This window comes from Phycodurus eques, chromosome 7, assembly GCF_024500275.1.
Source record: "Phycodurus eques isolate BA_2022a chromosome 7, UOR_Pequ_1.1, whole genome shotgun sequence".
In the NCBI taxonomy this organism is placed as follows: domain Eukaryota; kingdom Metazoa; phylum Chordata; class Actinopteri; order Syngnathiformes; family Syngnathidae; genus Phycodurus; species Phycodurus eques.
The window spans coordinates 29,707,155-29,719,496 of record NC_084531.1 but is presented as its reverse complement, the minus strand read 5'-3'; the positions used below and the strand labels follow the sequence as shown (position 1 = coordinate 29,719,496).

The 12,342-nt window shown below is 45.3% G+C and overlaps 1 protein-coding gene across 1 annotated transcript; it reads right to left on the bottom strand.

Annotated features, from left to right (window-relative positions):
- Window positions 1-2,889: 2,889 nt before the first annotated feature.
- Window positions 2,890-12,101, bottom strand: p4ha3 (prolyl 4-hydroxylase, alpha polypeptide III). Its single transcript, XM_061682237.1, has 15 exons — window positions 12,082-12,101; window positions 11,865-11,939; window positions 11,587-11,811; window positions 10,674-10,828; window positions 10,356-10,579; window positions 9,186-9,335; window positions 9,064-9,115; window positions 8,761-8,909; window positions 7,994-8,170; window positions 7,160-7,224; window positions 5,935-6,094; window positions 5,795-5,857; window positions 4,270-4,338; window positions 4,096-4,192; window positions 2,890-3,186 (listed from the first exon to the last, which is right to left on the bottom strand). The coding sequence occupies exons 1-15, from the start codon at window positions 12,099-12,101 to the stop codon at window positions 3,116-3,118; spliced, it is 1,752 nt and encodes a 583-aa protein (XP_061538221.1). The 3' UTR covers window positions 2,890-3,115.
- Window positions 12,102-12,342: the final 241 nt, after the last annotated feature.

Sequence of the window (12,342 nt, the reverse complement as noted above, 5' to 3'; positions counted from 1 at the left end):
GTCTCGCGCCCAACTGTTGAGCGAAACGCCAGTCCCGCCTCCACTGCCGCCCACGGAGGCATGACGGGAAATGTAGTTCACCGCCAATAGTCACTTCTCACCCAAGCAACAGTTTCATGTTGTGGTTTGATATTCGTGGAGATTTAATGAATTTAATGTTAGATTTGAGATGTGAGTCCTGAAAACCAGTCCTGAAAAGTACTCATGAAAGGAGCTCCATTTCCACTACCGCGCCCAAAGGCATGATGGAAAATGGAGTTCTTCGGAGACAGGCATCCATTTTGTGCCATCACCAGCAGATGGCGGGAATTAACTTGTTACAGTATAATACAATTATAATATAAATAATATAATATAATATAATATAATATAATATAATATAATATAATATAATATAATATAATATAATATAATATAATCACCGTGGCATGAAGGGGAACTGAAGTTCACGTGTCAGTGAGAGGCAGCCATTTTACATCAACACCGGCAGATGGCAGCACTTGTCTTCTCCTTGTTACTGTTTGCAATGAATCTACAAAGAATGTATAACATAATAATAATAATATCATTTTACGAAGGAAGTCCCCCCTCCTCTGCCTATCACAGAGGCATGACGGGGAATGTTAAGTTAAGTTAACTTAAGTTACGTTTGGTATACATTGATGTCTCATACACAGTACTTGTTTACATTTCGGAAAAGTATGTGAAACAAACTAATTGATAAATCATCAATTACATCCAAAACAAATAGTTTTTGCGCCTAAGAAAGAAGGTTTTTCACTTTAACGTCAGTGTGCAGTGTTTAAGGCACATGTCTCTTTTGCGTTGCAACAACTGCCCCCGCGGTGGTGTTTGTTTGGTTGCCATGGAAACGACTTGGCCTTTGCAGAGATTTGAAGCCCAGGCAATGAATGATGAAACCCGATGAGGTTCCTATTCCTTTTTTTTTTTTTTTTTTTTTCCCCTCGCCACCCCCCTCTTCCTTTTGTAAACCTTCCAGATTCCTGTCACTCAAGCAGCACGGCGCATCACAAAAAACACACATGTGCACTGTGTGCTCAGGGGCCCCCGGGTCGGTGCCTTGGGGGCCGTACCGAGCCGTCCCACCTCGCTCACTTTGGAGGCCCTACGAAAGGTTAGCAGCCACTGGGTTAAAGAGATTTCAAGTAAAAGAAGAAGGGACGCTCATTCAAACAGCGTGGGGGCGTCGCGTGCGGTTTCATCAATAGACCGAGACGCTGCGTCACATTGGCCCAAAATAAACAACCGGCAATTTGTTCCTTTGAATCATGGCTTTTCGCTTCTTTTCACAGCTCCCGACTTTACCAAGCGGATCCATTCCTCAATAGGAACTCGGTAGGACAATGAATGCAAATTATAACCCGAGGTGATTACATTTCTATTTTTATTTATAATCTCCACGCAGCATCGCAACATTTTCCAAAAAGGCTGCTTTTGGTGTTTCTCAGTGTTTATTATGGTGATATAGACATTTTTGCCACAGTCATTGGTGTCAGAAGTGAAATCCAAAGATGAGGCAGCTCTACAAAATGGCAAAACGTATAATCTTGGTGTTTCTCAGTGTAATATAGGCTATTGGTGTCAAAAGTGGGGTTCAAGCTATAACCGGTCCCACGAAACAACAAAATGAAGTCTCTTGGTGTTTTGCCGAGCTGATTATAATCCTTTTGAAAAAATATTACAACAATGGGTGTCACAAGTGGAATCCGAGGTCTCACGGCCAACAAAACAACATAAAGGAAATTCTTGCTGTTTCCAAGTATTTATTACACTGATACAAAAAAAAAAAAAAGATATACCGCCTCAACAGAGACTTAGTCAGTCCTACAAGACAACTGTTTCCAAGTGTTTATTTGGGTAATATGAAAAAAATCTGTTGTACAAATTGGTGTCAGAAGCAGGATGCAAGATTTGGTCATCTCCACAAAAGACAAAAAGAATACTTTTGCTGTTTCCCAGTATTTATTACAGTTAAAAAAAAAAAAAAAAAAAGCCACATAAATAGGTGCCAGAAGTGGGATCCAAGGATTGAGAAGCCTCACAGAACAACAGAAGGAATACTATTTGCGTTTCCCAGTGTTTCTTTTGCAGTAATATTAATATCCATCCATCCATTTTCTACGCCGCTTATCCTCACAAGGGTCGCGGGAGCGCTGGAGCCCATCCCAGCCACCACTGGGCAGGAGGCGGGGTACACCCGAACTGGTTGCCAGCCAATCGCAGGGCACACACAAACACATATATATTTCCACGACATTTGGTGTCAGACGTGGGATCAAAGATTCGGTCAGCTTCTCAAAACAACAAAAGTTCACGATTGTTGTTTCACAGCGTTTATGACAATCATTTAAAAAAAAAAAACTTTTGCCATGACATTTGGTGTCACAAGTGGGATGAGAGAAGCAGGATCCAAGATTTGGTCAGCTCCACAAAATACCAAAAGAATACTCTAGGTGTTTCTCAGTATTTATTACAGTACAGATATCCACATAAATTGTGGCCAGAAATGGGATCCAAGGATATATATATATATATATATATATATATATATATAGTGCCACGACATTTGGTGTCAGACGTGGGATCCAAGATTCAGTCAGCTTCTCTAAACAACAAAAAGTGTTTATTACCAAAAAAAAAAAAATGTTGCCACGACATTTGGTGTCAGAAGTGGGATCCAAGATTCATTTGGTCAGCTCCACAAAGCAAAACTACAACTATTGGTGTTTTTCCAGTGTTTATTATGGTAACATAAGATCTAGGCACGAGACTCCCTGCCTGACAAAAAAAAAAAAAAGTGAGCCGGGCAGCGTTGTTCTCGTGACAGCGAACTCATTGCCAAGAGACGCAGCCGCGTATCGGATGTCTTCTCGCTGCGGGCAAAGCGTCTACTAAGTGAAACCGGCAGCGTCGTCCGCTTCGAGTCCATCTGCGGCAACTGGCCCGTCCAGCACTCGGTCTCCGGAGGTCCACTCGGACGCCCGATCCTCAAAGCGGGTCGTTACGCGCCTTCCGGTTCGGCCTCGTTGCGCGCAGCCTGCGCGCGCGCCTCGCGACCGCGACGGTCCCGGCGTAAACGCTGGCGCCTGCCTCCTCACTCCTCACGATTCAGGCCGCAGCCGCGGCGGAACTCTTGGCCGTACTCGTGGATCCACTTGTTGGCCACTGGAAAGGGGAAAAGAGTGGGGGAAAAAGAAGTGGCAGCAATTAAGGCTTTTAAGTGTTTATTTCATGCAGCAACATCAACAATTGTGTAAAAACTGGAATATTTCTATGACGAAATGTTCTTCTGTATGACCACAATAAACACAGGAAAACACTCATAGTATTACTTTTGTACTTTTGTGGGGACACTCTTTATATTGGATATTGTTTTTTCTCATGATTTGGGACTGGTCCATCGTTGGATCCCACTTCTGACAACAATTCTTGTAGCAATAGTGGGTCTATATTACTGTAATATGTGCTGTCCCACTTCATCAGAACGGCCAGTACAGTATGCGAGTCCCGCTTCTGACACCGATGGTTGAATTGATAATACTTTCAATAAATTCGTAATTAACAACGGGAAACAAAGAAATATTCATTTTGTCATTTTTTGGGCCTAGCCGATCCTAGGATCCCACCTCTGGCACCAACGGGTTTGGGAATATTTTCTATATTCCTGTTTTGTTGCTTTGTGGGGTTCGACAGCCCTTGGATCCCACTTCTGATACCAGTTGTTTTGGCCATACATTCTACTATAGGATCATAATTTGCACTGGGAAACACAAAGAGTCGTCTTTTCTATTTGGGGGGGGGGGGGGGGGGTCAATCTCCGAATCCCATTTTGGAGTTTTGTGGCATGATTTCCTATATTCCTGTAATAAAAACTAAAAACTAACCTAAAGACTAAACTAAGCTAAAAACTAAAAATACCATTATGAACACTGGAAAACACCAATATTCTTTGTGGTGTTTTGTGGGCCGGTTAATCTTGGAACCCACTTCTGACACAAATCTTGACTGACTACATTTAAAAAGTAACAACAAGTAGTTTGGCCAATTCTGTGGTGTCCCCGCATGCTGTCTTGCCCCATTTGTCTCCGACGAGCACAGGACAGCCAGCATGCAGCGTGTCGTCGTCCCCGCCGCCGTTTCGGTGCAGATTCCACCAGAAGACGGCAGAGTTCTGCGGTTCAAACAAAACGGTGATCCAAATTAGCAAAGCACGGCGGAGGTCTGCGCTGTACAAATGAGGACGTTTACCTTCACCACGGGAACGCTGAAGTTGCCGTAGATGAACGCCGTGGAGCCGCCCGCCTCCACAGAGCTGAGCTGTGTGAGACGAACGCAAGATGTCAACGATGTACGGCAGTATTCGGGGGCTGGAAATGATGTACTCCATTGGAATTTTACGCTCCTCAAACATTTTACACTCCTGAAAAGGGGCACAGCGGGTAAAAAGTGTTTGTGTGTGGGCACCACCTGGTTGCGCCGGCTCTGGCTCCACAGAGGATACTGTATTGTTTTTGTTTTTTAATTGAACCACAAGAACATGGCGCGATTCCTTTGGTGTGAAATGTGCATTTCTGTTGGGTTATAACGTCTTCTATGTTTGTGACGCCGTCCCCGCGGCGATGCAAATGTGGTCGCCACTCAGGAAAAGTAGTTGTCGAAGCGTGCACACTGCACGGCGGTCGAGTCGGTTTCGGCTGCATCGCTTGATGTGGGGCCGGCCTAAATCCTGGGTGAAGCAGCGTGTCGTTCGGTGACCGAGTTGCTCCCGTACGCAAACCTTAGCGGAAAACGTATGTTTTGTGAACAAGAAGTGTAAAAAAAAAAAAAAAAAAAAAAAAAAGCGCCCGGTCTTGAGAAACGCAATATCAATTGTGTTCATGTAAAAAATATAGATATAATAACAATAAAAATACTGACAATAAATTATTTTAGCTATGTACATTCATCTTACATGCATTTTAATTGATAATATTTCAGGAAATAATTTGAAAAAAAGCATTTCTTTTTCTATAATGAAGTTGTAGAGTTCCTTTTTATTCATAATCTGAATGGAAAATATTGACAATTTGCTTGAATATTACAAAAATATATAAATACGCATTCAAATATATATCATATTTAAAAATAACTTCGCAATAAGTATTATTAATTATAAATAGAAAAGGCCTGAAAAAGGACCCAAAATAAAAATGACATTTAAAAAAAAAAAAAAAGAATAATAAAAATGGTATGATAATCATATAAAACGACTTGAAACATAATTCAAATGTGTTTTCAAAATTATGACAAATATTTGAAAAACATTATTTCAATAATCCATCGACTGAAAAGATTATTTTGAATGCAATGATACAGAACAAATATGTTTATATCTTTTCGTCTGCATATTGAACACGAGTGTTGCAAACAGCTGGAAGAATTCTGGGAAATTTCCAGAACATTTCTGGTCAGTTTCCATGAGAAGCTAAACTGGGGATTCGTGGGAATTTAAGCGGCAGCGTACCCGAACCTCGCTCGTAGCTCAAATTTGGACCAATCCACGAAGGGACAGCTCGTAACTTGAAAAACTTGCAAAAGTCAAGGTACCCCTTGGCTCGCATGGAATCGGCTTGTTTACATTGGGATTATGGTCAAATATACTTTACCCAACTATATTTAAGCTCCCTATGAATTTGTCAATTTTGTGAATCCCTGCTTTATTCCCGTTTCTTCACATAAAACCTTCTGGAAAGCTTCCAACACGGAAATGTCAACGCAAGTGCACATTACTCACGTATATCATGAAGGTGGCCACCCGATTGCCCGTGTTCAGCCGGAACACGGGACTGGACGGCGACTGGCGGCAGGGAACCAAGCGGTCAACGTGAGCTCACCGATATCCGACGTCGTAAAGGCAAAGCGAGCGAGACTTACCGTGGCGTGATCAAAGTGAGGCTCGTAATGGCCGCCGATGCCGTAATTGACCACTTGGAGGTGCTCGCCAAACGGGTGCGTCACGTCCAGGCCCGTAACCGTGGCGATCCTCCGGTCCAGCTCGCCGACGGCGGCGTGCGCCGAGTCCTTCAGCCACGCGCTGGAACGATCAGCGACATATTGACGCGGTTCGCGCGCCCTCCACAAAGTTACGATGTTGTTATTACAACAGCTCGAACTTGTCACCAGTCGCCCGTCAAAAGCTACGAATGCTTCCCGAAAACATTTTTCGACATTTGCAAACAAGAGATACTTTCCGGATCGGTTTTTGCCACCGAGTGAGAATCTGATCTGAGGAGCAGATGTGAAGTTTTAGCTGCAGGGGTTCGTGGCGACCAGCGGAGGCGCCCTTCGCGCCGTCTCGATTTGTTTGCTAGCTAAAGAAGTGCAACGGGACTTCAGCTACAGCGTAAATCGTTGTTTTTATTTTTGTATTTTTAGGGGGTCGTGAAGCATTATAAGTTACCTACTGTATGTGTCTACAGCGGGACGCCAAATATTTGTGGGGGGATAAGGACAAGACCCGAATGCGAATGGTGAAATCATGCGAATAATTGAAAAAAAAAGAATCGAAACTCCCCCAATTCTCGAATAACGGGGATATACCGCCAATAAGCGTTTTCCAGCACAATCTCCACTGAATTGAAGCAAAAACCGTGACCCCCCAAAAAAATGCAAATGCGAAAATCTCTTTTGGTAAAGTGCAAGATTATAGAGTTGGACAAAACCCAATTCCAACGAAGTGGGGACGTTGTGTAACACGTCAATAAAAATGATTTGCAAATCCTTTTCATCCAGTTTTCAATTGATATGAAATGATATGAAATGTTCATAATGTTGAAGATGAAAATGATTGTTTTTGTAAGTTTTCTTCAAATATTCTCTCATTTTGATTTGGACGCTTCGTGATCCGCAAATAAATGCTCGAAAAGACGATATTTACGGTTGGAATGCGGGCGTTTATGTCGGTAAAACTCATAAATAAACAAAAGGAATGAGTCAATAAACATTTGTAAAAAAAAAAAAAAAAAATGACATCAACAAATGATGAAATATAAATTGTCATAAATGAATGAATGAAAAATATAAATCAATACAATGAATAGAAAATATTGTCATTTTCTCTCCATTCCTAATAAACAGACGGTGAATTTTGAACAAGTACCTCTTGCTGATGCGATAATCTGCCGTCGCTTGTTTCTCTCCCGCTGCCACCACCGATCTTCTCAACTCGAGCCCCCCCAAAAAAAAATACAAATCATAACGACATCTGCGATAGTTGGCATCCGCACAAGAAGGAATGAATTCCACGTGGCGTCGGGGGAAAGAAAAAAAATTTTTTTCCCCCCCAAGCTGCCACGTTTGCGATCATCAATGGCTGGGAATTTAGCCGCAAGCTTGTGAGCGGGGACGGACGCCAGCGGGCTGCAGATGTTCAATTTCAAACGGCCGCACCGGAGTGGAAAGCGGTGTCACGCTCCCGCAACGACGCAATTTGCCACTTCATCAAAACGCACGGTGCGACGGGAGAGCTCATTTCACAACACGCGTTGAGCTGGCCGTGGATCCAGTGGGAGCCCGCCGCCTTACTTTGAAGCAACCGAGAAGATCCACCCAGACGACAGCCGCCGTCGTATGCCAAACATCGCTCCACCTCCATTCCAAACATACAATTGTTTGCTGGCTGGGAAACACCAGCGGTTGTCTTTCGACTTCATTTCTTGCAACAAAAAACAAAAAAAAAAAGAGAGAAATTGCATCGAGGTGATGCACACAATGCAGCGCGCGAGGTCTTGGTAGAGGAAGAAAAGGCCCCAAAACCCTACCCGTTGCTTGAAACCCTACTTTGAAACCCTAACGCTGATTTGCCCCAAATGTGGCTTGAAACCTTACTGTCGATCCTGAACTTGTGACAACGACACGGCGCCGAAAAGCCAGCGCGACCGAGAGAGCCGCTCCCGCGGAAAGGTCATACGAAGGTTACGGGTACGCCGCTTACGCCGGTCCGCGCCAGGTTCTTGATACTTTCGGACTCGCGCTCGGTGACGAAGTCGTGGTAGAGGACCACGCGAGGACGCAGACTCAGCACTTCGCGTCTGGCGGGCAGCAGCCGCAGCGCCGGGCTCCCGTTGGTGAAATAGTCGCAGAACAATCGGCCGTCGTCCGCCCGCGTCGGCTGCGTGGAGACAGAAAAAAAAAACTAAACTAAACAAAAAATGGTCTTCTTCACGTACGATGTGATGGTATGGCTCGGAATCCCCCAAAAAATCGGAATAATTCTACATATGCAAATAAGGTTGTGTTTTTCTTTTTCGGAAAAAAGAGAGTATTCTTTTTTTTTTTTTTAAAGAAAAAAAGAACAAAGACAGAATTTTACAATTTTTTTCAAAGTCAAACTTTTGCTTTTGTCAATAATACAGTTCTAATTTATTTGGGGGAAAAAGTCATTGGCAAAAATAAAGTCTAGAAAAAAATGTTGGATATTTTCAATTCCCCCCCCAAAAAAAAAAACAGCCTTGAAAAAAAAAGTGTTGTAATATAACAAGAATAAAGTCACAGTTGTGACTTTGAAAAAAATACTGCAATGTCATATTTTGAAAGAAAAAAACAACCCATAACATGACCAGAATTTTATTTCCAGAAAAAGTTGGATATTTTCTGTAAAAAAAAAAAAAGTAAAATAAAGTGGTAATATTTCAAGATGTTGTATTTTTTATTTTGAGAAACAAATTGTTGTTGTGGCTCCAAAGTGAACCGCGAGCTGACCTGCGGTCCCGGCGTCTGGCAAAGTCTCTCGTAGGCGTCCCGCGTCCTCCGATATTTGCCGGCGGGTCTGCCCGGCGACGCGGGCGCCCTCGCCGCCAGCAGCTTCTCGTACTTCGCCACGTTCTGCGAAACCCTTCCGTTCGTCGGATCTGAAACGTTTACATATACGCGATCTGGACGCAGCGGCTTCATCGCCACAAGCGAAGACATTTTTTCTAGAGTGGATTGTTCGACTCCTCGCTCGAGGAAATATAGCGAGTGCGGGTCGAGTGGTATATTTGGGAGCACGAGTCGACGAGTTACCGTGACGCAGCAGCTCCTGAGACAGGCTGAGAGCGCGGGAGATGTTTCCGGTCTGAAATCGGGAGAGAGCTCGGTATCATGGCGCGTGTTCGCGTGCGTCCGTCCGTAAGTGCGCGCGTTACTTGGAAGTGCGAGAAGGCCAGGTGGTCCAGCGCGTCCTCCAGAGTGCCTCCGTTCTCGGGGCTCCGGCGGCCTCCCGAACGCCTGAAGAGCTCCACGGACTCCCGCAGCCACGGCACCGAGTGGTAGTAGTCCCCCTGATCGTAGGCCACCTGGGGCGACACACATCGGTTCGCAAACGTGTGCGAGCGGCTAGTCAGAAGATCCCGTGGACTGCATTCAGTCTACGGGATTTCTGGCAAGGAATAAACGGGAAGAAAACAAGGAAACAATCGCATGTTTGTGACCACAAATCAACTTCCCGTTTGACGTCTGACTCGGGAAAAAAAAGAAATCTGAAAAAAAAAGTTTCACGTTTTCAGAGAAAAGTGCTATATATATATATATATATATATATATATATATTTTTTTTTTTAAATGACAAAAAAAAAAAATAAATGGAGAGGAAAAGTCACGTTTTGAGGAAAAGTCGACACACAAAAAAAAAAAATCCACGAGAAAGCCAAAAAGGTGCACTTTTACAGTGAATTTATTATTATTTTTTTTTAATATTTCTGAGACAAAAAAAAGTCGTGCCTTTGAAAAGAAATTGGTCATATTTTTGGGAGACTTAGTCTTTCTAGTAAAAGACAAAGAAGATTCTAATAGAAATAAAATCCTTAAAAAAGTCACTTTTTTCAATTGTTTTCTTTTCAAGATGTCTTCATCATTATCAATATGGAAATTCTATTGTTTTTCAAGAGAAAATATCCTCGTTTTACAAGCAAAAATGTGCATTTTTACAGGAGAACATTTAAATATTAAATGAAAAAAAAAGATGCTTTCAAGAAAAATGTCAGATTATTTTCCAGACGACTGATTTTTTTTCAAAAAGTTTAATTTTGCAAGAAAAAGCATTCTAATAAAGCTAGTCTTGTTTTGTGGGGAAAGTTATGGTATTTTGCAAATAAAGTGTTTTTGTTTTCTTTTGAAAAGCCATTTTGGTAAAACGGTCATATTTATTCTTGGGGAAAAAAAGAGAGTCATCATTGAAGAGAATGAAGTTGGACAAAAGTTTCATGACGAGAACAAGTTTGCATTTTTTTCTTTTCCGAGAAAAAAAGGTCGATGAACTTTATTTTCCAACAGCGTGTAGCGAACGGACGCTAACGTGCGTAGCGTGCGAACCGTACCTTCCCCAGCAGAAGGCAGTCGTCGGCAGACAGCGGCGCGACGGCGGCCGGCGTGTAGACGTCCACCAGCCGGCCTCCGCTGGGCCGCCGGAAGCGCCCGGCGGCCAGGCTGCCCACGTGGAGCGCGTAGACGTCCTGCAGCCTCATCAGGCCCCGGGCCGCCCCCCGCACGTCCTCCCCTTTGGGCAAGTTGTCTTCTTCCTGCTCCAAACTCCACCTGAGGGCTGGCGACCGCGCGGGAGAGCGGAACGTTTGCAGGGGACCGCAGCAGCAAGATGAGTCATCATCACCATCGCCACGTGTTGCGTGTGCGTCAACCTCGCGCGTTGTCCGACGCCCGGTCGCTGTAGACGACGTTGAGCCAGTCTGCGTGCAGCCGCTTGATGAGCGTGAAGGCCAGCAGCGGGTTCGCCACGCCGTCGGACGGGCCTCCGTTCGGCCCGTTGTGCACCCTCGACACTTTGGCATAAAACCTGTGTGCGTGTGCGTGAGTCATGACGAGCCACTGTCGGCGTCATCAAGTCGTCATCATTTCCGACATCCTCAAATACCTTCGAACGCAATTCCTTCCACATGGTAACAAATAACATTTCAACGCGGCTTTTATTTTCCATCGATCCAACCATTCGACTTCTCCAAGCGGGGGCAACCGCTTGAGCAGGGACGCCCAGACTTCCCTCTCCCCAGCCACTGGGGAGAGGGAAGATTCGAACACCTCGCAGGCGAGGCGTCCGAATCAGACGCCCCGGCCACCTCGCCCGGCTCCTCTCGCTGCGGAGGAGCGGCGGCTCTACTCTGAGCTCCTCCCGGATGACCGAGCGTCTCGCCCGTTCTCCAAGGGAGAGCCCGGACACCCTGCGGAGGAAACTCATTTCGGCCGCTCGTACCCGGGATCTCGTTCTTCGGTGACCGTCGGTGAGGGCGGGAACGGAGATCCACCGGTGAATCGAGAGCTTCCCCTTTGGGCTTAGCTCCTTCTTCACCACGACGGACCGATACGAAGCCCGCATCACTGCAGACGCCGCACCGATCCGCCTGTCGATCTCCCGTTCCGTTCTCCCCTCGCTCGTGAACGACCCCGACCCCGAGATGCATGAACTAGGAATAATGACGTGGTTATTTCCATCAAATTAAGTTCAAGCCACATGACTGCAAGCTTGCTTATCCTTATTATTTGTCGCGCAATTATTTTCAGTGCAAATCTGGGACGCGGCTCGTGAATGGCGCTCACCGCCTGATGTCTTGCAGCCTGTCCCACTCCGCGTGGATGTAGGTCCTCAAGTGTCCGATGAGCTTCCTCTCCGCGCCGATGGCCTGCCGGACGTCCAGCAGCGACGTGAACATTTCGCAGTACGCGCACGCCGGCACCAGCGCGCACACGCACACGCACACGCACAACGTCCACAGCTTCATCTCCGGCAGTTTGACGTGTCGCACTTCCGCACCCAAACTGGATCTTGGGAGAAGAAGTTCTCCTTGGTGGGCTGAGCTCCTCTGGCTTTGAGTTGCGCGCGCGCCTCCTCCTCCTCCTCCTCTTCGTCTCCGCCGCCGTCCTCATCGTCCACCGGACAATCGCAACCGCCACTGCTCGCGCAAAAAGCGGCCTTGAACAACGCACTCACTTGTACGGTCAAATAAATGTCGGCGTCTTAAGAGTGCACCAAAGTTGGAGTTGGAGAAATGGATTTGTTCCAAAGTCCGTTGGAGTCCGGGACTGTGGCGACACCTTCTGGCCAATTGACGCATTGCAACAAGGAGGCCCCACGACGCGCTGGCTGCGGATAATAATAGTACAGTAGAAGTACATGCCGTGTAGTTATTATTATTATTATTATTATCTTTAAACTATTGTAAGTGTATGTATGCTGGCCCCGTGGTGCCCCCACAAAAACGTTTCGTGAACTAGTCACAATTGTGCCACCTTTTTTTTTTTTTTTTTTATTGAAACGAGCGCGCGTGTGTTTGCAGCAGGTTGATGGTTAACCGA